Raw genomic sequence first — 26,456 nt, forward strand, 5'->3', positions numbered from 1 at the left:
GGTGTTGCACAGAGATTTTTCGACCAACCTACAGTAGCAATGCCATCTTCGTCCTTGATTTGGGGAAACAGGTGCCTCATAAAATGTCTGTGTCCAGTTGCAGGGGGTCAGTTTGAATTTAGAAAATACTCTGTTATTAAAAAAGTAATACAACAATATGTGCACCGCCATCGTGTCTATTTCAAGTCTTCTCACACATTGATCGAGACAGGTCTCTGTCATCATGACATGCAGTACTTTGGGGTAGACACCCACCTGTCTCGATCAATGAGAGAAGACTTGAAATAGACATGATGTCAAATAGACGAGATGTCTTTGGGTAAATCACATTATCTGGTGCAACAATCTGTAGCTACAGTTCTCTGCACTTGTGTGTCTCTACACCTGACACACTCAGACACACTGAACTGTACTACACTGTTCATACTATTTTTTTTGTATGTTACTTTTACCATATAACATTGTTTTTGAATACCCAGTTCTCTTGAGGTAGCATTAAATAGTAGACACTCTCCTGTATTTTAGATTTGGACAAATAAACAAAAAATGTTGGATATCTTAATGTCTAGCATCTGTTTGATGCTACAGAGCATTGGCCCCTGTACAGTTTATATAACTATTTTATGTGAATCCATAAAGGCAGACACATTTCAAAGATTGATAGAAAATATCCATATTTATTTTATGGTGGTTCTACATCAGGGCTCTCCAACCCTGTTCCTGGAGAGCTACCATCCTGTAGGTTTTCAAACCAATCCTAATCTAGCACACCTGATTCTAATAATTTACTGGTTGATAAACTGAACCAGGTTAGTTCCACCTGGAGCTGGAGACTTACAAACACCCATAGGCAAAATTTAAACCAAAAGTGTTTAAACCAAAAGATAGCTATATGATTTAGCTGATGGCTTTCAGAGTTCAATACTGGACTGTAACGTTATCTAGCTAGCAAATTTACCCAGCTACCCTTGCAAGCTAGCTAACATTAGGTTACCTTTAATTGCAAATCTTCTGTTTTGTTGTGAAGGAAACAAAATTGACGTATCGCATCACTTCTCAGTTGTCGTCGAAATTAATTCCCCATCAATTCAGCCTGAAAATCCCTCTGATAATCTTTGGTCAACGCATCATTCTTGTTAGCAGCAAGCCACTGGCAGAATTGGGGTGAATCTCTAGTAGGTAGAATGGTAAAAGATAACTAATTTTGTGCTTGTTTGTAGTTAGCACAGCCATGCACAGAACACCACATGGGCATGATGGAAAACATTAGCGAAAAACAAAAATGTTCACAAAATCTTGCCTAGAGAATTTCTGAGATTACTGTGTGTTGGTCGTTCGAAGTAACAATGCCATTAGCCTCCTCTACCTAGCGGGCGGTATCAGCATTCGCTATGAATGCCGCACTTAGTGGTTCACTATGAGCAGACGAATACACAGGGATTCGAAACTTCCCGATTCTACCAGTGAAATTTAAATTTGCTAGTTAGCTTGTGGTTTGGATAATTGTGATGTTTATGATAAAAACCTAATGTTGTTAATATCGTAATGACTATATGCCATGACAGAGCCTGGGTGAAATTCCCCTTTAAAGTGAAGCCACGTGTGTTTCCATGGAGCCATTGACATCAGTATATTTAATCTCTGTACCCATTACAGGCCATATTAAGAATTTACACATGCTTAAGGGCAACTTTAACCTCTAACACCTCCCAAACCCGGGTCCGGGATCCCCCCCATTAAAAAAGCTGACTAGCATAGCCTAGCCTAAAGCCACAGGGATATCATATAATAAAATGTTCATGAAATCACAAGTCCAAGACACCAAATGAAAGATACACATCTTGTGAATAAAGCCATCATTTCTGATTTTTAAAATGTTTTACAGGGAAGACACAATATGTAAATCTATTAGCTAACCACGTTAGCAAAAGACACCACTTTTCTTACTCCACCATTTTTTTACTCCATCAGTAGCTATCACAAATTCGGCCAAATAAAGATATAAATAGCCACTAACCAAGAAACAACCTCATCAGATGACAGTCTGATAACATATTTATTGTATAGCATATGTTTTGTTAGAAAAATGTGCATATTTCAGGTATAAATCATAGTTTACCATTGCAGCCACCATCCCAACTCTCACCAAAGCGACTAGAATAACTACAGAGACCATCGTGTATTAGCTAATTACTCATCATAAAACATTTCTTAAAAATACACAGCGTGCAGCAGATGAAAGACACAGATCTTGTGAATCCAGCCAATATTTCAGATTTTCTAAGTGTTTTACAGCGAAAACACAATATAGCGTTATAGTAGCTACCACAATAGCAAACATCACCCCAGCATTGATTCAAGGCAAAAAGAGCGATAACGTATAAACCACCAAAATATATTAATTTTTTCACTAACCTTCTCAGAATTCTTCAGATGACAGTCCTGTAACATCATATTACACAATTCATATAGAGTTTGTTCGAAAATGTGCATATTTAGCAGCACAAATCGTGCTTATACAATGAGAATAGTGTCCATAACGTCAAGCAATCTGTCCGGCGCCATCTTGGAAAGGCGCCTATTCTTATCAAAAACTATTCATAAACTTGACAAAAAAAATACAGGTTGGACAGCAATTGAAAGACAAATTAGTTCTTAATGCAATCGCTGAATTACATTATTAAAATTAACGTTACTGTGCAATACAGGGTGCGATAACGCAAGGCTACACTGCAAGAAATGGCGTCTTATGCATTTGACATTTTTCAACAGAACAATGAATTATCAGCATAAATAGTTCTTACTTTTCGATGAACTCTCATCAGAATCTTGGGATAGGTGTCCTTTGTCCAAAAGAATCGTTGCTAGGTTGGAGAACGTCGTCTTCCACGTTGCAATTAGCAGTAAACATTAGCTTGAGAGAGAGAGATACCCAACTTCCTACAGCGCCAAGAAAATAAATACCCGAAAATCGCAATATACTGACATAAACTGATATAATTTGGTTCAAAATAACAAGATTATGATGTCTTTAAAGCCTATATCGAATAAAAACACAGCCGGAAATGTGTAAGATCTATAACCGATGTTTCCAAAAGAACGTTCCAAGGTCCTCAGTGCGTCAGAGCGAAGGGGAAAAGAACGATACACCTCGTTTCCAATCAATTTATAGACTTTCAGCTCTGCCTAGAGACTCCATTTCAAGGCCCTCTATTCGCTGACACCCAGAGGAAGGCGTATGCAGTGCATCTCAACCAATAGAAGACAGGCAGATTTATAAACAGGTCTGAGAACAGGTTGGAAAATTCTGCATTCTCAACTCCACATAGGGAAATTGCTCTAAGTCCAGTTCTGTTTCACCCACAGACATAATTCAAACGGTTTTAGAAACTAGAGAGTGTTTTCTATCCAATAGTAATAATAATATGCATATTGTACGAGCAAGAATTGAGTACGAGGCAGTTTAATTTGGAAACGAATTTGTACTATGTCGAAATGGCACCCCCCTAGTGGCAAGAAGTTTTAACACACCAGTCAATTTGGACTTCATACCTATATTAAACATTGTGTGTTTGAGCTACAGACTTCTGGGTTGTACTGTTGGATACAGTGGGGCAAAAAAGTATTTAGTCAGCCACCAATTGTGCAAGTTCTCCCACTTAAAAAGATGAGAGAGGCCTGTAATTTTCATCATAGGTACACTTCAACTATGACAGACAAAATGAGAAAAAAAAATCCAGAAAATCACATTGTAGGATTTTTAATGAATTTATTTGCAAATTATGGTGGAAAATAAGTATTTGGTCAATAACAAAAGTTTATCTCAATACTTTGTAATATACCCTTTGTTGGCAATGACAGAGGTCAAACGTTTTCTGTAAGTCTTCACAAGGTTTTCACACACTGTTGCTGGTATTTTGGCCCATTCCTCCATGCAGATCTCCTCTAGAGCAGTGATGTTTTGGGGCTGTTGCTGGGCAACACGGACTTTCAACTCCATCCAAAGATTATCTATAGGGTTGAGATCTGGAGACTGGCTAGGCCACTCCAGGACCTTGAAATGCCTCTTACGAAGCCACTCCTTCGTTGCCCGGGCGGTGTGTTTGGGATCATTGTCATGCTGAAAGACCCAGCCACGTTTAATCTTCAATGCCCTTGCTGATGGAAGGAGGTTTTCACTCAAAATCTCACGATACATGGCCCCATTCATTCTTTCCTTTACACGGATCAGTCGTCCTGGTCCCTTTGCAGAAGAACAGCCCCAAAGCATGATGTTTCCACCCCCATGCTTCACAGTAGGTATGGTGTTCTTTGGATGCAACTCGGCATTCTTTGTCCTCCAAACACGACGAGTTGAGTTTTTACCAAAAAGTTATATTTTGGTTTCATCTGACCATATGACATTCTCCCAATCTTCTTCTGGATCATCCAAATGCTCTCTAGCAAACTTCAGACGGGCCTGGACATGTACTGGCTTAACTTCTTCTGGCTGCAAGCCCGAGGCCGGCCACAATATGACAACAGCCACTTCAAGTGCAGGGCGCGAAATTCAAAATATATTTTTTTGAAATATTTAACTTTCACACATTAACAAGTCCAATACAGCAAATGAAAGGTACACATCTTGTGAATCCAGCCAACATGTCCGATTTTTAAAATGTTTTACAGCGAAAACAGCACGTATATTTATGTTAGCTCACCACCAAATACAAAAAAGGACAGACATTTTTCACAGCACAGGTAGCATGCACAAAGCCAACCTAACTAACCAAGAACCAACCAAACTAACCAACAAACAACTTCATCAGATGACAGTCTTATAACATGTTATTCAATAAATCTATGTTTTGTTCGAAAAATGTGCATATTTCAGGTATAAATCATAGTTTACATTGCAGCTACAATCAGAAATTGCACCGAAAGCAGACAGAATAATTACAGACACCAACGTCAAATACCTAAATACTCATCATAAAACATTTCTGAAAAATACATAGTGTACAGCAAATGAAAGACAAGCATCTTGTGAATCCAGCCAATATTTCCGATTTCTTAAGTGTTTTACAGCGAAAACACAATATAGCGTTATATTAGCTTACCATAATAGCCAGAAACACAAGCCATTCCCCAGTAGCAAAAGTTAGCGATCGTAACAAACCAGCAAAAGATATATAATTTTTGACTAACCTTGATAAGCTTCATCAGATGACAGTCCTATAACATCAGGTTATACATACACTTATGTTTTGTTTGAAAATGTGCATATTTAGAGCTGAAATCAGTGGTTATACATTGAGCTAACGTAGCATCTTTTTCCCACAACGTCCGGATATTTTTCTGACACTTTTTCTGACACACATATTCTGACCAAATAACTATTCATAAACATAACTAAAAAATACATGTTGTATAGGAAATGATAGATACACTAGTTCTTAATGCAATCGCCGTGTTAGAATTCTAAAAATAACTTCATTACGACATCCAGCTTAGGTATAGCGAGAGAGTACCCAAAAGCTGGGCGCAAACGATTAGCACAACATGTTCGACAGATATATGAAATAGCATCATAAAATGGGTCCTACTTTTGCTGATCTTTCATCAGAATGTTGTGTCTTTTGTCGGGAACAATCGTTGTTTGGATTTAGAACGGCCTTTTTCCCTCTCGATTTAGCAAGCACACTTGCCAAGTGGCGCGAATCTCTCCATCGTCGACAAACAAAGAGAACGGAACACGGCAAAACTCCCGAAAAAATGTAAATAATCTGATTAAACTATATTGAAAAAACATACTTTACGATGATATTGTCACATGTATCAAATAAAATCAAAGCCGGAGATATTAGTCGTCCATAACGACAGCTTATCAGAAGGCAAATCCACGTCCCTTGATGCGCTCTCCAGAAAACAGGAAACTGGTGACACGTCATACAAAGAGCATTTATTCGAGGCCAGATCAAGTTACACACTCCATTTCTTCTCTCACTGCTTGTCGACATCTAGTGGAAGACGTAAGAAGTGCATCTAAACGAATAAATATCAAGGACTTTAATAGGCAGGCCCTAGAAGAGAGCATCGATTTCAGATTTTCCACTTCCTGTCAGGAAGTTTGCTGCAAAAGGAGTTCTGTTTTACTCACAGATATAATTCAAATGGTTTTAGAAACTAGAGAGTGTTTTCTATCCAATAGTAATAATAATATGCATATTGTACGAGCAAGAATTGAGTACGAGGCCGTTTGAAATGGGCACCTTTTATCCGGCTACTCAATACTGCCCCTGCAGCCCAAACAGGTTAAGCAGGGGGACACGTCTGGCACTGCAGGATTTGAGTCCCTGGCGGCGTAGTGTGTTACTGATGGTAGGCTTTGTTACTTTGGTCCCAGCTCTCTGCAGGTCATTCACTAGGTCCCCCCGTGTGGTTCTGGGATTTTTGCTCACCGTTCTTGTGATCATTTTGACCCCACGGGGTGAGATCTTGCGTGGAGCCCCAGATCGAGGGAGATTATCAGTGGTCTTGTATGTCTTCCATTTCCTAATAATTGCTCCCACAGTTGATTTCTTCAAACCAAGCTGCTTACCTATTGCAGATTCAGTCTTCCCAGCCTGGTGCAGGTCTACAATTTTGTTTCTGGTGTCCTTTGACAGCTCTTTGGTCTTGGCCATAGTGGAGTTTGGAGTGTGACTGTTTGAGGTTGTGGACAGGTGTCTTTTATACTGATAACAAGTTCAAACAGGTGCCATTAATACAGGTAACGAGTGGAGGACAGAGGAGCCTCTTAAAGAAGAAGTTACAGGTCTGTGAGAGCCAAAAATCTTGCTTGTTTGTAGGTGACCAAATACTTATTTTCCACCATAATTTGCAAATAAATTCATAAAAAATCCTACAATGTGATTTTCTGGATTTTTTTTTCTCATTTTGTCTGTCATAGTTGAAGTGTACCTATGATGAAAATTACAGGCCTCTCTCATCTTTTTAAGTGGGAGAACTTGCACAATTAGTGGCTGACTAAATACTTTTTTGCCCCACTGTATGTCCATTTCTTCTGCATCAGTTGTCTGTGTGATTAACGGGGGCTGAGCTAGAGTTGTGTTTGTGAGACAAGGGCGGTTCCCAAAGGGGCCCGGGCTGGATCTTTTTACAAAAACGTCTGAATAGTTTGAGCTACAAACTATTAGAAGCTATCTATGAAAAGCTGAGATTCTCACAACCACTCACATGCTCTATAATGCTCACAAGCTACACAAGAGTCGTTAGAAGGTAAGGGGTTCTTCTACATAGAAGGTCATAGGAAATCCAAGGACGTAGTGTCTATAATACTGTAATAAACTCACATAGTTGCTGTCACAGACTACAAACTCCACACAGTTGCCACTGGCTAGTTGGATATTCATTTTCCACTGAGAAAAACAATTTCTGTAATTGCAGCATTCATATAAATTCATTTGTATTAGGTTTTTGCTTTAGCTGACCTTTTTTTATTCACATTGAATAAATAAAACATAATAAAACTCATGAATGCAACTCTTTATTTAAAATTGTTTTGTGTTTTACTTGTGGCCTGGTTGTCCTGAATATAAATTGGTAAAACACTTTATTGTAAATATAAGGGCTGGACATACAGATAAATGAAAGTCTGATAAATAAAAAGCCGATTTTTGCTCGGGTCTCGGGACTCATAGGCTTAATGTTGGTCTGGAACTGTTGATATTCTGTACAGTGAGTTTAGATCTATCCTAGAACATCCTTGTTCCAACACAACAGCTCGCAGCTAGTGCACTGACTTTTATCCCATGCTAATCCATGGTGCTTGTCCTTTCAGGATTATTGTCTCTGGGAATTGAGTAACACTGAGGTTGTTTTGTTGTCTTTCAGCTCCTTGTGGTGGCCATTATAATGGATCTGAAGGCGTGGTACTATCTCCTAACTTTCCCCACAACTACACCGCTGGGCAAACCTGCTCCTACTACATCACTGTCTCTGGAGAATTTGGTGAGGTTAATCAAATGCATCATTATTAATGCAACACTTAAACTTATGCTACGCTTGACTAGTTTTACACCTCTGATTTATCTGCCTATTCGTGTGTTGCTCCTCCGTCACTCGGTCGCAACGTTGCCATTGTGATCAGCATTCTACAGACTCCGCAGTCACATTAATGTACAAAAGTAAAACGTGAGCTAATGACTGTTTCGCCGAAATTACACTGGTGGCCTGGAAATATGATGACATTGCTAAAGTAGGCAAATATTTAGTAGGAAACAGCTTAGCCATCATCATCATGTCATCACATTTACATTAGACCGATGGCAATGTTGTCATTAGCTAGAAGAGTTTGTCAGAAATAGCTAGCAATGCTAACATTAGCTAAAATCCAGTGGTATCCCCTCAATCTTAGAACAGGAAGGCCTGCACACTGTTTTTGCTCCCAATTCACTGCTTTATTGATGACATTTAGATCCAAAACAAATCTTTGTCAGGTAAAACAGACTGAGTGCTCACATCCCAAAATATAACGTACACATTTCACCTCACATGACTATCACACCCATGACACATGGTGGGTGTGGAAACAATCAATTAACTTTTGCGCATATTCATTCATAATTAAAGGTACATATGTTCAGAAAATATTATATGCATACAAATTGGTCCGAGTTAAAACCTATGCAACAGTAAAAAAGATTACGTTGGAAACTGTTGGAATACCTGCCTTAATGACCATTACGCACATAGCGTGCTGTGGCTGTAGATATAATTAGAGTGACCTATTTTTAAAAAAAAACTAAAATGGTGTACCTCTAATAATTGTATATCAATGAGATGGGCACGTAGTAGTTACAGAAAATCTAATATATACGTACAGTATGTGCAAAATGACAAAGTGCAGACCTGGATGGCAAGACAAATCAATGTAACACATGCATGTAAGAAATGGTCTGATATCAAATTCTTGGTTCAGACCTTTGGGAGGCATGGTGGACAAACAGTGAATCCAATACAATTCTCTAGACTATTTTAAATTGACATCCCTGAAATCTCCTAATATTCAGGCTTATAGAAAGCATAGATCAGTCATGAAGTGCTGAATCATGGACGAGGCATGCTAGAGATGGTGCTGGTTCTTGTTTGTCCTCACACAAGTCATGCTTTCTTAATTGTGAGTGATATGCAGCAGGTATGACATCCAAAACATCTCTAATTGCATAAGATATTTATCTATGCCTCAGTGTGTGTTTATCATGCATGACCTGGTGTAGCAGATGTGAAATCACTAGTTAAACAGTGTTGGCTAGCCCATTGTGTGGTGACATCACCCACCCTGAAACCTGAGTTGGCCCCAGCCTACAGTATAACAACAATGGTTTTGGTAGACGAGTGGTTATCACGCTAGCTTTGTGTCATTGTTGACAAGACACCAAATCCCAATTTGCCATTTTAAGCACTCAATTTACCATTTGGGGATATGATTGTTTTGTAGCCACATTTTACATGTACTGAGATAACCTGTATGATGTCCCCATTTGTCCTCCTCAGTGGTATTTGGGCAGTTTGCCTACTTTCAGACAGCAATGAATGACTCAGTGGAACTATTTGATGGGGCCAATCAGAATGCCAGGCTGCTAAACTCCCTCGCTGGGTTTCACTCAGGTAAGTAATAGTTTTTCATTCCTTCCATTGATTATAGTCTTTAAATGAACAAAACTAATGGAAAACACTCACACGTGGATTTTGTTTGCAGTCAGTTGGGGAACACAAGAGGTGTTGCAAGGACAAAAGGCCTCAGCATGATAACTGTATTAGTAACTGCTGTTGGCACTTGTTACTATCTCATTCAAAAAGTTTTAGTTTCAGTAATTAGTATTGCGACATTCTATCCATGCAAGAACAGGAAGGGCAGCCATTTGGGAAATAAGCGTTGCTTCAATGAGTATCCCAAGACACGGTGTCAGTCCTTATACAGTGGCCACATTTATCTCAAAAGCTCTGTATGCCTTCGGAAAGTATTCAGACCCCTTGACTTTTTCCACATTTTGTTACATTACAGCCTTATTCAAAAATGGATGACATAAAAAAAATCCACAGCAATCTACAGACAATACCCCATAATGACAAAGTGAAAACAGGTTTACATAAGTGTTTACATAAGTGTTCTGACCGTTTGCTTTGAGTCTCAAAATTGAGCTCAGGTGCATCCTGTTTCCATTGATCATCCTTGATTGGACACCTCACACCTGTCTATATAAGGTCCCACAGTTGACAGTGCATATCAGAGCAAAAACCAAGCCATGAGGTTGAAGGAATTGTCTGTTGAGCTCCGAGACAGGATTGTGTCCGGGAACAGATCTGGGGAAGAGTACCAACACATTGCTGCAGCATTGAAGGTCCCCAAGAACACAGTGGCCTCCATCATTCTTAAATGAAATAAGTTTGGAACCACCAAGAGTCTTTCTAGAGCTGGCCGCCCGGCCAAACTGAGCAATCAGGGAAGAAGGACCTTGGTCCAACAGTGTTGGAGAAGAAAGTGAAAGTGCAATATGTGCCATGTAAAAAAGCTAACGTTTAAGTTCCTTGCTCAGAACATGAGAACATATGAAAGCTGGTGGTTCCTTTTAACATGAGTCTTCAATATTACCAGTTAAGAGGTTTTAGGTTGTAGTTATTATAGGAATTATAGGACTATTTCTCTCTATTCCATTTGTATTTCATATACCTTTGACTATTGGATGTTCTTATAGGCACTATAGTATTGCCAGCCTAATCTCGGGAGTTGATAGACTTGAAGTCATAAAAGTCATACTTAATTACGGTCTTTGTTAGGAAGAAATGGTCTTCACACAGTTCGCAAAGAGCCAGGCGGCCCAAACTGCTGCATATACCCTGACTCTACTTGCACAGAACGCAAGAGAAGTGACACAATTTCCCTATTTAAAATAAATTCATGTTAGCAGGCGATATTAACTAAATATGCAGGTTTAAAAAATATACTTGTGTATTGATTTTAAGAAAGGCATTGATGTTTATAGTTAGGTACACATTGGTGCAACGACAGTACCTTTTTTCGCAAATGCGCTTGTTAAATCATCACCCGTTTGGCGAAGTAGGCTGTTATGCAACGCAGGACAAGCTAGATAAACTAGTAATATCATCAACCATGTGTGGTTAACTAGTGATCATGTTAAGATTGATTGTTTTTTATATAAGTTTAATGCTAGCTAGCAACTTACCTTGGCTCCTTGCTGCACTCGTGCAACAGGTAGTCAGCCTGCACGCAGTCTCCTCGTGGAGTGCAGTGTAATCGGCCATAATCAGCATCCAAAAATGCAGATTACCGATTGTTATGAAAACTTGAAATCGGCCCTAATTAATCGGTCGACCTCTAGTCTGAATACTTTCCAAAGGCACTGTTGCAATCCAAATCTGTTTTGAAATGCAAGCTGGAAGAGTGTTTGACTTGATAGGATTTCACGTAATAAGTATGTGTTATCAAAATGTCAGCCATTGTGTACTGTATCTACTTACTTAAGAAAGGATTATTCACTGAAGATAGAGCCAATCACAAATAAACAAGTCTTTTTTTTAATGATAGGTCTGTTCCACCAAGCTCAACGGTCATATGCCTTGTAGAAAATTCTCTCTGTATTTTTATTATTTCAAGCCAACTTATAACATTTGAGAATGCTGTCCCCATCTGATTTATCGCTGTCATTGGGGAAGGTAGTTACATTTCTGAACATAAATCACCCTCAACATTACATTATTTTGAGGATTGATGAAGGCAAATTAATATAAACTGTTTCTATGGCACCTTTTATGGTACAGATTTGTTTTATTCTACTGTGCAACCATATATTCCCAAAGGAGATGCTTTGATTTTACTTTGTCTTTGAAAACATTAGATTTCAGCATTGAGTAATGCAGTATGTGGAGTACAGGGTTGGGTATGTTACTTTCTAAGTGTAATCTGTTACAGTTACTTGTTAACTGTCCAAAATTGTAATCAGTAAAGTAACTTTTGGATTACCCAAACTCAGTAACATAATCTGATTCCATTCAGTTACTTTTATATTACTTTCCCCTTAAGAGGCCTTAGAAGAAGACAAAAATGTATGTTACCAATTGAACCATATCTATTGCAGGATAAATCAATGTTAAAGTTTACATAGCTGGTCATATATGGATGTTACATTTTACTTTATGGGTTGGTTATGTAGGCTTCTTCTAACCCATCGCTTTCTACTTCATATAATAATACTATAAAATTATATGTTTACATTAAAAACCAAAGTCTAACAGAATTCCAGACATTTCAATAAATGTTATAGCCCTTGATCTTCAAGAGTAGGACTTATGGAAATATGGAAGTATAGATTAGCCAAATTGTTTTACCTGAGCGTAACCCCAAAATTAAGGACTTCTTAGCCAGCCCTACTCTGTTTATGATTTTGTTGTCATGGAGGACTGATTGGGCTCATTGATTAGAGTTTAAAAATAAATGCTGCGCTCATGGAATGGCATGCTTTGAGCACGACTGTAAGTGCTATTTACATGTGAAAAATGAATGCCATATGCTGCATTTGCTATAGGAATATTGTTTAACTTTTTGTTGGTGACACTTTGATATCTTGATAGCTGTTTAAAGGGCAAATCCACAGATGAAACAACAACAAAACGGTCACCCCTCTGTTTTGTAAAAAGCTGAGGGATGGGCCTGGAGAAATGTAACCACTCTCAGATTAGACAGAGCTATGGATGCAAGGACTGACCATCCATCCATGATATCGAAATTATTGTTTTAACCATGTTATGAGGCTATACAGTGTTTGTTTACATTTACAATGTTTACAGACATTGGAGAAAAACAAGCTTATATTCTGGTTTCTCATGGAGTGTGACAGTTGAGCTAAGCTCATGAGGCATTTATAAGTTATATTCTTCAAGTATCAATGGATATGTGTCTGTATATACTGTACAGTTGAAGTCAGAAGTTTACATACACTTAGGTTGGAGTCATTAAAACTCGTTGTTCAACCAGTCCACAAATTTCTTGTTAACAAAGTATACAAAGTATACGACAACTCCATTGTGTCCTCCTCCCAGAGTGCTAAGAACCTTGGCGTGATCCTGGACAACACCCTGTCGTTCTCAACTAACATCAAGGCGGTGACCCGTTCCTGTAGGTTCATGCTCTACAACATTCGCAGAGTACGACCCTGCCTCACACAGGAAGCGGCGCAGGTCCTAATCCAGGCACTTGTCATCTCCCGTCTGGATTACTGCAACTCGCTGTTGGCTGGGCTCCCTGCCTGTGCCATTAAACCCCTACAACTCATCCAGAACGCCGCAGCCCGTCTGGTGTTCAACCTTCCCAAGTTCTCTCACGTCACCCCGCTCCTCCGCTCTCTCCACTGGCTTCCAGTTGAAGCTCGCATCCACTACAAGACCATGGTGCTTGCCTACGGAGCTGTGAGGGGAACGGCACCTCCGTACCTTCAGGCTCTGATCAGGCCCTACACCCAAACAAGGGCACTGCGTTCATCCACCTCTGGCCTGCTCGCCTCCCTACCTCTGAGGAAGTACAGTTCCCGCTCAGCCCAGTCAAAACTGTTCGCTGCTCTGGCACCCCAATGGTGGAACAAACTCCCTCAAGACGCCAGGTCAGCGGAGTCAATCACCACCTTCCGGAGACACCTGAAACCCCACCTCTTTAAGGAATACCTAGGATAGGATAAAGTAATCCTTCTAACCCCCCCCCCCCCCCCTCCCCTTAAAAGATTTAGATGCACTATTGTAAAGTGGTTGTTCCACTGGATATCATAAGGTGAATGCACCAATTTGTAAGTCGCTCTGGATAAGAGCGTCTGCTAAATGACTTAAATGTAAATGTAAATGTATACTTTTGGCAAGGCGGTTAGGACATCTACTTTGTGCATGACTGTAACGCTCGTCTTTCTCCTCGTCTGAAGAGGAGCATGGATCGGACCAAAACGCAGCGTGGTTTGAATACATACTTGTTTTATTAAAGAAAGACGAACACGAAAAAACACTTGATAAACTACAAAACAATAAACGACGTTAACAGACCTGAACTTGTGAACATATAACATGAACGCACGAACAGGAAGGAACACACGAATGAAATGAACGAAACGAACGAAAACAGTCCCGTGTGGCACAAACACTGACACAGGAACAATCACCCACAAACAAACAGTGAGAACAGCCTACCTTAATATGGTTCTCCATCAGAGGAAACGTAAAACACCTGCCCCTGATTGAGAACCATATCAGGCTAATTGAACATGAACCCAACATAGAAACACATAACATAGAATGCCCACCCAGCTCACGTCCTGACCAACTAAACAAAGACAAAACAAAGGAAATAAGGTCAGGAACGTGACAATGACGCAAGTAATTTTTCCAACAATTCTTTACAGACAGATTATTTCACTTATAATTCACTGTATCACAATTCCAGTGGGCCAGAAGTTTACATACACTAAGTTGACTGTGTGTTTAAACAGCTTGGAAATTATGTCATGGCTTTAGAAGCTTCTGATATGCTAATTGACATCGTTTGAGTCAATTGGAGGTGTACCTGCCTTTTTGCTTGACATCATAGGAAAATTAAAGAAATCAGCCAAAACCTCAGAAACCTCAAAAAATTGTAGACCTCCACAAGTCTGGTTCATCCTTGGGAGCAGTTTCCAAACGCCCGAAGGTCACACATTCATCTGTACAAACAATAGTACGCAAGTATAAACACCATGGGACCACGCAGTCATCATACCACTCAGGAAGGAGACGCGTTCTGTCTCCTAGAGATGAACGTACTTGGTGCGAAAAGTGCAAATCAATCCCAGAACAACAGCAAAGGACCTTGTGAAGATGCTGGAGGAAACAGGTACAAAAGTATCTATATTTATATTCTAGATTTCACCCCATGTGTTCTGAAGCACCTCCCACAAATTGGATTGGCTTGATGGGCACTTCTTACGTACCATACGGTCAAGCTGCTTCCACAACAGCTCATTAGGGTTGAAATCCGGTGACTGTGCTGCCCACTCCATTATAGACAGAAGACCAGCTGACTGCTTCTTCCCTAAATAGTTCTTGCATAGTTTGGAGCTGTGCTTTGGGTCATTGTCCTGTTGTAGGAGGAAATTGTCTCCAATTAAGCGCCGTCCACAGGGTATGGCATGGCTTTGCAAAATGGAGTGATAGCCTTTGAGCACTTTGAGATATCAACCGATGTAAGAAGGGCTATATAAATACATTTGATTTGATTTGATTCCTTTTTCAAGATCCCTCTTACCCTGTACAAATCTCCCACTTTACCACCCCCAGACCATCACATTGCCTCCACCATGCTTGACAGATGGCGTCAAGCACTCCTCCAGCATCTTTTTATTCCTTCTGCGTCTCACAAATGTTCTTCTTTGTGACTCGAACACCTCAAACTTAGATTTGTCTATCCATAACACTTTTTTCCAATCTTCCTCTGTCCAGTGTCTTGTGTTCTTTTGCCCATATTAATATAACATTTTTATTGGCCAGTCTGAGAAATGGCTTTTTCTTTGCAACTCTGCCTAGAACGCCAACATCCCGGAGTCGTCTCTTCACTGTTGACGTTGAGACTGGTGTTTTGCGGGTACTATTAATGAAGCTATAATGAAGCTGCCAGTTGAGGACTTGTGAGGCGTCTGTTTCTCAAACTAGACACTCTAATGTCCTTGTCCTCTTGCTCAGTTGTGCACCAGGGCCTCCCACTCCTCTTCTATTCTGGTTAGAGCCAGTTTGCGCTGTTCTGTGAAGGGAGTACTACACAGTGTTGTATGAGATCTTCAGTTTCTTGGCAATTTCTCGCATGGAATAGCCTTCATTTCTCAGAACAAGAATAGACTGACGAGTTTCAGAAGACATTTCTTTGTTTCTGGCCATTTTGAGCCTGTAATCGAACCCACAAATGCTGATGCTCCAGATACTCAACTAGTCTAAAGAAGGCCAGTTTTATTGCTTCTTTAATCAGCACAACAGTTTTCAGCTGTGCTAACATAATTGAAAAGGGTTTTCTGATGATCAATTAGCCTTTTAAAATGATAAACTTGGATTAGCTAACACAACGTGCCATTGGAACACAAGAGTGATGGTTGCTGATAATGGGCCTCTGTACGCCTATGTAGATATTCCATTAAAAAATCTGCCGTTTCCAGCCACAATAGTAATTTACAACGTTAACAATGTCTACACTGTATTTCTGATCAATTTGATGTTATTTTAAATGGACTAAAATTTTTATTTTCTTTAAAAAACAAGGACATTTCTAAGTGACCCCAAACTTTTGAACGGTAGTATATATATAATTTATGTCCAAAAATGTATGTCGCAACTACAGGTTGCCCCTTTAAGTCTATCAAAGGTGTACGAGTTTTAACGTGTCCTTGAAGCCTATGGATTAAAAACAATTATCAGCATGAATTACATTGAGCAATAAAAGCCCCACTTTTATTCCATAGGCTGGGATCAGCACTGTACAGCTGTTGCAAGAGCGCATTTTTCACTGGCTGTCAGCTGATTTAAAAAACAATGATTGATAGGCAGCTTAAACTTCTTGAAATCAACCATTATTGGGTTCAAATGCACATTTAGATTTGTGAGCAGCCATCCACTACATCGACAATCCGTAAGGCGCAATTAGCTAAATGAGAGCAGCAGTGTGATTCACATCAATGTGCTATGTAGATAACAATGATAAGTGATATCCTTATCGCCGTAGACTACACCACTTCTGTCATCCTTTACTCCAAGCTTTTTTTTAAAGTTGGATAGTCTTTGGATGCCGACAGCAGTCATATCATTGGAAGACATAGCTTGGACTGTAGCCTACAAAAGCCTATTCCTAAACCCATTTGGTGTGTCATCATAGTGGTCTCTGACTTCTGGTCAGACTCGCTCAGGTGGAACAAACTTAAATTTGTGCCTTTTTTCAATGCTGATTTGAATGTCATTGAGCAAACAGAGAAGTATCAACAACCAAAAAATTCTCCTTTCTGAATTTAAAAGTAATCATCTAGTTTTTCAAAAGTATCTGTAATCTGACAATATATATGCTGGTAATGTAACGGATTACAGTTGCCGTTTTTTGTAATCCGTTACGCCCCAACCCTGGTGGAGTACTATAGAAAATGTCAATTAAAAGGTTATTACTAAATTAGATAACACATGAATTACCTCTGACATGTCCAAGACGTGCACACTAATCTTCTCTGAGTTTCTGTCAACAAATAACTTGTGTTTTCCCTGTCTATTCATAGTGACATTTGAATTATAATGATACATTACATCATACAGGTTCATAATGCTTTGGGTGTTTTCACCTAAATGGAGCCTGATTAGCCACCTACATTAGCCACATCCACAATACTCTACCTTATTATAGGCTTTCAAATGTCATGGCTTTCAAATAAGTTCAAGCCATTAAGAAAACACTCCCTACTATGTTTTCTTCATCCAGCTCATTCACCACGGCTGATGAAAAATTTCAAGACTCAGGCCTACTATTGTGTATAAAAAGTTGTTTCCTTGTCCAACATTCTCATTATTGATAAGACTTTGTTCGCCGCCTTATTATTAAAATAGTTCTCTACTGCATACATAATACTTCAAAGTTAAACTACTAACAGCATGCTATTTACCCATCAAGTGTTTGAATGTGAGCTGGTATATTTTGTTAAGAAGCTTTTCATCATGCAGCCTAGGTATTGTTACGTATAGCACACAAGAAGGGTCGGGGATATCAAGAAAGAGCACTGTTGGCTTCAGATGGTTAACACTGTAAGTCAACATATTGTTTGAAAAAAATACTGTATATTTTCATATTTCATATCCTTTCTTTTGTAGGAGAGACCTTGCCCCTGGCCACATCAAACCAAATTATGGTGCGATTCACTGCAAAGAATGGTCCTTCTGCCAGAGGTTTCCACTTTGTTTACCAAGGTATGTGTACGTACTGTAGCAATACATACACACACTCTGGTCACATGCATGACAATTCCTCCCTGTTTTTACTCCTGTGGCAGTGGTTGTGTTTCTGGGGGTCCTGGAGGCCTCCTAAAGCCCTCCCACCCCAGGCACCAGAGGGTCTTATCTTCTGGTGTTATTGTTCTCATGGTTGTCAGGCTGTTCAGGGGGTTTGCCGTTATATCTCTTGCCCCATGGCAGCCTAGGGGGGCCAGTCCTCTAATCATTACAGCTGCGCAGGGAATGTAATGGGAAAAGGGATTTCTATCTGCATTACTGTAGTAGGCAAAGAGCAGAAGGGCTCACAACCTCCGTACAGATAGTGTTGAAAGTATGTTGAAAGTGTCATATCTAATATTCAAGGACTCCCTCTCTTGCATAATCAATAGAAAATGTCACACATAAATATATAAAACAGAAACCCACGTTTTATAAAACGTTTCTAGAATGGAGTACGAATTAACTTTTTTTTACTCAATCTTTTTGGATTCAATAATTCCAATGATGCTTTTGGTGTCATTCCTACTTTATTTCAGTGTCAATTAGAGATTCTCTCCAGATGCAGATACTAGCCCACCCTTAGGACGCATCAAGCATTTTCTCTCTGTGAAAGTTGTAATAACTAAGCTGTGTGAATTACATGAACTTTTCAAACTTCTAGCTGGCTTATAAAAATTGATGATCTCAGATCTTAATCGTTCATGAAGGAATTTGAGCACGTATACTGTACAGTGTTTGCCAGCGCATGCTTACTATGTCTGCAGTTTTCCTGCTTCACTGTTTGATTAAATACTCCCTGACAGTTAGGACAGTTTGTTTGGTACATGGAGGCATCCAAGTGATGATTGCAGAGCACTCTCTGCTCCTGTACAGATCTAGAAATATTAGACACAATATCAGCCCAACAGTTAAGGCCTCAAATATGGCACCAAGGTATACCACAGAGATTAAATAGTATTTGAATCAGGTCTAGATGAAAACAGGCACAGCGCAAACCAAGCTATTATTCAGTTCAGGGACTTGAATTGAACCTAAAGTTTAAAAAAAATGCTATGCATTAATGCTTTAATATAAAACAGTTTATGAGAACGCAGACTGTTTTGATAAGTAAAATCAAAAATGATTTCAAGTGCATTTTAAACCTCAACACACTTTACATCAAATAAAGTAAACAAGAGGAAGTAAAAATTAGTAATAAAATAAAACTAAACACAGAGGATGTCTAACACAATCATTGATTAAAGGCCAGGCTAAAAAGGTTGTTTTTTAAATGTGATGTAAAAACCTCAATGGTGTCTGCCCCTCTTACCTGACAGGGCAAGCTGTTCCATAACTGAGGGGTTTTAATAGAGAACCTCCTTGGGTTTGCATCTAGGTACAATAAGCAGACCGGCTCCTTGGGAGCAGAGCGCAGTCACTGGGTTGTATGGAACGAGCATGTCTGTCAGATAAGAGGGGGCAAGGCCATGCAGTGGTACATACTTTTTTTAATGTACTGTAGTACAGATTGTACCCAGTCATGTTTTGAATATCAGATATACATCTGGTTTCATTGTCATCTTCCATGCCTTGGTGTTCTAAATGTTCATGATTGAATAACAGTGGTAACACATGGTAATGCATTATTAATTCAGAATGCATTAGCCACACATTTCAGGGTGGCAGGTAGCCTAGTGGTTAGAGCATTGGACTAGTAACCGAAAGGTTGCAAGATCAAATCCCTGAGCTGACAAGGTAAAAATATGTTGTTCTGCCCCTGAACAAGGCAGTTAACCCACTGTTCCTAGGCTGTCATTGAAAATAAGAATATGTTCTTAACTGACTTGCCTAGTTAAATAAAGGTAAAAAATATATATATGGCTGATGATTCATTTGGGTCAGTCTAAAAGGTCTCATATGTCCATAATGACAAATCATATATCACTATCACATTGTACTGCACATTTCCTGTGTTAACACACCTCTAGGTGTTAAAAACACTGGGCACTCTTTTCTTTGTAGCTGTTCCTCGCACCAGTGACACGCAGTGCAGCTCTGTCCCAGAGCCACGCTACGGCAGACGGATTGGGTCCGAGTTCTCCGCAGGCTCCGTTGTTCGCTTTGAGTGCAACCCAGGGTATTTGCTACAGGGATCCAAAGCCATCAAATGCAATGCGGTCCCCAACGCGCTAGCCCAGTGGAATGATACTGTGCCCTCTTGTGCTGGTAAGCCTCCTCAAAGCAGTCACATTTGTGGAGATTGATTTAAAGATGGATAAATGTTGTTGTTAATAGACAATTCCACTACTTTTCAACCTCATATTAATTATCTCCAACACCACGTTTATACGATCTGCGGTTAAAATAGACTTTAACTTTATATATTTATATATTCAATATGGAGTACCAGTCAAAAGTTTGTACACACCTATTCATTCAAAGGTTTTTCTTTATTTTGACTTTTTTCTACATTGTAGAATAATAGTGAAGACATCAAAACTATGAAATAACACATGGAATCATGTAGTAACCAAAAAAAAGTGTTAAATCAAAATATATTTTATATTTGAGATACTTCAAAGTAGCCACCCTTTGCCTTGATGACAGCTTTGCACACTCTTGGCATTCTCTCAACCAGTTTCATGAGGTTGTTACCTGGAATGCATTTCAATTAACAGGTGTGCCTTGTTAAAAGTTAATTTGTGGAATTTCTTTCCTTTTTAATGCGTTTGAGCCAATCAGTTGTGTTGATGATTCCATATGTGTTATTTTATAGTTTTGATGTCTTCACTATTATTCTACAATGACTATTAATGTGTCATTTTCACATATGTACAGTTGTGGCCAAAAATTTTGAGAATGACAGAAATATTAATTTCCACAAAGTTTGCTGCTTCAGTGTCTTTAGATATGTTTGTCAGATGTTACTATGGAATACTGAAGTATACAGTGGGGCAAAAAAATATTTAGTCAGCCACCAATTGTGCAAGTTCTCCCACTTAAAAAGATGAGAGAGGCCTGTAATTTTCATCATAGGTACACTTCAACTATGACAGACAAAATGAGAAAAAAAAATCCAGAAAATCACATTGTAGGATTTTTAATGAATTTATTTGCAAATTATGGTGGAAAATAAGTATTTGGTCACCTACAAAAAAGCAAGATTTCTGGCTCTCACAGACCTGTAACTTCTTCTTTAAGAGGCTCCTCTGTCCTCCACTCGTTACCTGTATTAATGGCACCTGTTTGAACTTGTTATCAGTATAAAAGACACCTGTCCACAACCTCAAACAGTCACACTCCAAACTCCACTATGGCCAAGACCAAAGAGCTGTCAAAGGACACCAGAAACAAAATTGTAGACCTGCACCAGGCTGGGAAGACTGAATCTGCAATAGGTAAGCAGCTTGGTTTGAAGAAATCAACTGTGGGAGCAATTATTAGGAAATGGAAGACATACAAGACCACTGATAATCTCCCTCGATCTGGGGCTCCACGCAAGATCTCACCCCGTGGGGTCAAAATGATCACAAGAACGGTGAGCAAAAATCCCAAAACCACACGGGGGGACCTAGTGAATGACCTGCAGAGAGCTGGGACCAAAGTAACAAAGCCTACCATCAGTAACACACTACGCCGCCAGGGACTCAAATCCTGCAGTGCCAGACGTGTCCCCCTGCTTAAGCCAGTACATGTCCAGGCCAGTCTGAAGTTTGCTAGAGAGCATTTGGATGATCCAGAAGAAGATTGGGAGAATGTCATATGGTCAGATGAAACCAAAATAGAACTTTTTGGTAAAAACTCAACTCGTCGTGTTTGGAGGACAAAGAATGCTGAGTTGCATCCAAAGAACACCATACCTACTGTGGAGCATGGGGGTGGAAACATCATGCTTTGGGGCTGTTTTTCTGCAAAGGGACCAGGACGACTGATCCGTGTAAAGGAAAGAATGAATGGGTCCATGTATCGTGAGATTTTGAGTGAAAACCTCCTTCCATCAGCAAGGGCATTGAAGATGAAACGTGGCTGGGTCTTTCAGCATGACAATGATCCCAAACACACCGCCCGGGCAACGAAGGAGTGGCTTCGTAAGAAGCATTTCAAGGTCCTGGAGTGGCCTAGCCAGTCTCCAGATCTCAACCCCATAGAAAATCTTTGGAGGGAGTTGAAAGTCCATGTTGCCCAGCAACAGCCCCAAAACATCACTGCTCTAGAGGAGATCTGCATGGAGGAATGGGCCAAAATACCAGCAACAGTGTGTAACGGTCGTCTTTCGTTGAGAGAGTGGACCAAGACGCAGCGGGTGATGAATACATAATGATTTAATTAAACAAGACGAACACTGACACGAAAAACACTTGATAATTTTCAAAACAACAAACGACGTTAAACAGACCTGAACTTGTGAACTACAAAAAACGAAGAACGCACGAACAGGAAAAACGAATGAACGAACGAGACAGTACCGTGTGGTGCAACAAAACACAGACACAGCGACAATCACCCACAAACAAACAGTGAGAACAGCCTACCTTAATATGGTTCTCAATCAGAGGAAACGTCAAACACCTGCCTCTAATTGAGAACCATATCAGGCAACACATTTAACCCAACATAGAAACACATAACATAGAATGCCCACCCCAACTCACGCCCTGACCAACTAAACACATACAAAAACAATGGAAAACAGGTCAGGAACGTGACAGAACCCCTTCCTCAAGGTGCGAACTCCGGGCGCACAACCAAAGTCTAGGGGAGGGTCTGGGTGGGCATCTGTCCACGGTGGCGGCTCCGGCTCCGGACGTGGTCCCCACCCCACCATAGTCAATCCCCGCTTCCGTAGCCTCCTCCAAATGGCCACCCTCCAAATTAACCCCACTGGATTAAGGGGCAGCACCGGACTAAGGGGCAACACCGGAATGAGGGGCAACACCGGAATGAGGGGCAGCTCCGGACTGAGGGGCAGCTCCGGACTGAGGGGCAGCACCGGACTGGCTGGCGGATCCTGGCTGGCTGGCTCTGGCGGATCCTGGCTGGCTGGCTCTGGCGGATCCTGGCTGGCTGGCTCTGGCGGATCCTGGCTGGCTGGCTCTGGCTGCTCATGGCTGGCTGGCGGCTCTGGCTGCTCATGGCTGGCTGGCGGCTCTGGCTGCTCATGGCTGGCTGGCGGCTCTGGCTGCTCATGGCTGGCTGGCGGCTCTGGCTGCTCATGGCTGGCTGACGGCTCTGGCTGCTCATGGCTGGCTGACGGCTCTGGCTGCTCATGGCTGGCTGACGGCTCTGGCTGCTCATGGCTGGCTGGCGGCTCTGGCTGCTCATGGCTGGCTGGCGGCTCTGGCTGCTCCTGTCTGGCGGAAGGCTCTGGCTGCTCCTGTCTGGCGGAAGGCTCTGGCTGCTCCTGTCTGGCGGAAGGCTCTGGCTGCTCCTGTCTGGCGGACGGCTCTGGCGGCTCCTGTCTGGCGGACGGCTCTAGCGGCTCCTGTCTGGCGGACGGCTCTAGCGGCTCCTGTCTGGCGGACGGCTCTAGCGGCTCCTGTCTGGCGGACGGCTCTGAAGGCTCAGGACAGATGGGCGGCTTTGAAGGCTCAGTACAGACGGGCGGCTTTGCAGGCTCAGTACAGACGGGCGGCTTTGAAGGCTCAGTACAGACGGGCAGTTCAGGCGGCGCTTGGCAGACGGACAGCTCAGACGGCGTTGGGCAGACGGGCAGTTCAGACGGCGTTGGGCAGACGGGCAGTTCAGGCGCCGCTGGGCAGACGGCAGACTCTGGCCGGCTGAGGCGCACTGTAGGCCTGGTGCGTGGTGCCGGAACTGGAGGTACCGGGCTAAGGACACACACCTTCAGGCTAGTGCGGGGAGCAGCAACAGGACGCACAGGACTCTGGAGGCGCACAGGAGGCTTGGTGCGTGGTGTAGGCACTGGTGGTAATGGGCTGGAGACACGCACCATAGGGCTAGTGCGTGGAGGAGGAACAGAGCTCTGGAGACGCACAGGAGGCTTGGTGCGTGGTGCCGGCACTGGTGGTAATGGGCTGGAGACACGCACCACAGGGCTAGTGCGTGGAGGAGGAACAGGGCTCTGGAGACGCACAGGAAGCCTGGTGCGTGGTGTAAGCACTGATGGTACTGGGCTGGGGCGGGGAGGTGGCGCCGGATATACCGGACCATGCAGGCGTACTGGCTCCCTTGAGCACTGAGCCTGCCCAACCTTACCTGGTTGTATGCTCCCCGTAGCCCGACCAGTGCGGGGAGGTGGAATAACCCGCACTGGGCTATGTAGGCGAACCGGGGACACCATGCGTAAGGCTGGTGCCATGTATGCCGGCCCGAGGAGACGCACTGGTGGCCAGATGCGTTGGGCCGGCTTCATGACATCCGGCTCAATACTCAATCTAGCCCTGCCAGTGCCGGGAGGTGGAATAACCCGCACCGGCCTAAGCACATGTACAGGAGACACCGTGCGCTTTACCGCATAACACGGTGTCTGCCCGTACTCTCGCTCTCCACGGTAAGCTCGAGGAGTTGGCGCAGGTCTCCTACCTGACTTCGCCACACTCCCTTGTAGCCCCCCCCCCCCCAATACATTTTTGGGCTTGACTCACAGGCTTCCGTGCTAGCCGCGTACCCTCATAACGCCGGTTCCTCTCTCCAGTTGCCTCTGCTCTCCTAACTGCCTCCAGCTGTTCCCATGGGAGGCGATCTCTTCCAGCCAGGATCTCCTCCCATGTGTAGCAACCCTTGCCGTCCAAAACTTCCTCCCATGTCCATTCCTCCTTCTTGCGCTGTTGCTGCTGCCCGTTAACCCGCTGCTTGATCCTTCGTTGGTGGGTGATTCTGTAACGGTCGTCTTTCGTTGAGAGAGTGGACCAAGACGCAGCGGGCGATGAATACATAATGATTTAATTAAACAAGACGAACACTGACACGAAAAACACTTGATAATTTTCAAAACAACAAACGACATTAAACAGACCTGAACTTGTGAACTACAAAAAACGAAGAACGCACGAACAGGAAAAACGAATGAACGAACGAGACAGTACCGTGTGGTGCAACAAAACACAGACACAGCGACAATCACCCACAAACAAACAGTGAGAACAGCCTACCTTAATATGGTTCTCAATCAGAGGAAACGTCAAACACCTGCCTCTAATTGAGAACCATATCAGGCAACACATTTAACCCAACATAGAAACACATAACATAGAATGCCCACCCCAACTCACGCCCTGACCAACTAAACACATACAAAAACAATGGAAAACAGGTCAGGAACGTGACACAGTGTGTGAAAACCTTGTGAAGACTTACAGAAAACGTTTGACCTCTGTCATTGCCAACAAAGGGTATATAACAAAGTATTGAGATAAACTTTTGTTATTGACCAAATACTTATTTTCCAACATAATTTGCAAATAAATTCATTAAAAATCCTACAATGTGATTTTCTGGATTTTTTTTCCTCATTTTGTCTGTCATAGTTGACGTGTACCTATGATGAAAATTACAGGCCTCTCTCATCTTTTTAAGTGGGAGAACTTGCACAATTGGTGGCTGACTAAATACTTTTTTGCCCCACTGTGTAACGATTGTTCTCCTCCTCGTCTGAGGAGGAGCATGGATCGGACCAAAACGCAGCTTGTGGAGAATACATGTTTGATTTATTTTAAAGAAGACGAAACGAAGAACACTGACAAACTATACAAAACAACAAACGACGTCAACAGACCTGAACATGTGAACTTACATATAACGAAGAACGCACGAACAGGTACAGACTAAACAAACGAAACAGTCCCGTGTGGTACAAACACTGACACGGAAGACAATCACCCACAAACAAACGGTGTGAACAACCTACCTTAATATGGTTCTCAATCAGAGGAAACGTCAAACACCTGCCCCTGATTGAGAACCATATAAGGCTAATTAACCAATGAACCTAAACAAGAAACAAATAACATAGACTGCCCACCCAGCTCACGTCCTGACCAACTAAACAAAGCTAAACAAAGGAAAAACAGGTCAGGAACGTGACAGAACCCCCCCCTTAACCTCTAACGCCTCACAAACCCGGATCCGGGATCCCCCCCATCAAAAAAGCTGACTAGCATAGCCTAGCCTAAAGCCACAGGGATATCATATAATAAAATGTTCATGAAATCACAAGTCCAAGACACCAAATGAAAGATACACATCTTGTGAATCCAGCCATCATTTCTGATTTTTAAAATGTTTTACAGGGAAGACACAATATGTAAATCTATTAGCTAACCACGTTAGCAAAAGACACCACTTTTCTTACTCCACCATTTTTTTACTGCATCAGTAGCTATCACAAATTCGACCAAATAAAGATATAAATAGCCACTAACCAAGAAACAACTTCATCAGATGACAGTCTGATAACATATTTATTGTATAGCATATGTTTTGTTAGAAAAATG

General features: G+C 41.6%; 1 protein-coding gene across 1 annotated transcript in view; it reads left to right on the forward strand.

The window, feature by feature from the left end:
* Positions 1-26,456, forward strand: part of LOC120045932 (CUB and sushi domain-containing protein 1-like) — a 346,822-nt gene that overhangs the window by 242,308 nt on the left and 78,058 nt on the right. The window contains exons 31-34 of the mRNA XM_038990858.1: positions 7,876-7,992; positions 9,538-9,651; positions 17,905-18,000; positions 20,026-20,229. Coding sequence (XP_038846786.1) covers positions 7,876-7,992; positions 9,538-9,651; positions 17,905-18,000; positions 20,026-20,229 — 531 coding nt within the window. The remainder of the gene's footprint in view (positions 1-7,875; positions 7,993-9,537; positions 9,652-17,904; positions 18,001-20,025; positions 20,230-26,456) is intronic.

This window comes from Salvelinus namaycush, chromosome 4 (genome assembly GCF_016432855.1).
Source record: "Salvelinus namaycush isolate Seneca chromosome 4, SaNama_1.0, whole genome shotgun sequence".
Taxonomy (NCBI): Eukaryota; Metazoa; Chordata; class Actinopteri; order Salmoniformes; family Salmonidae; genus Salvelinus; species Salvelinus namaycush.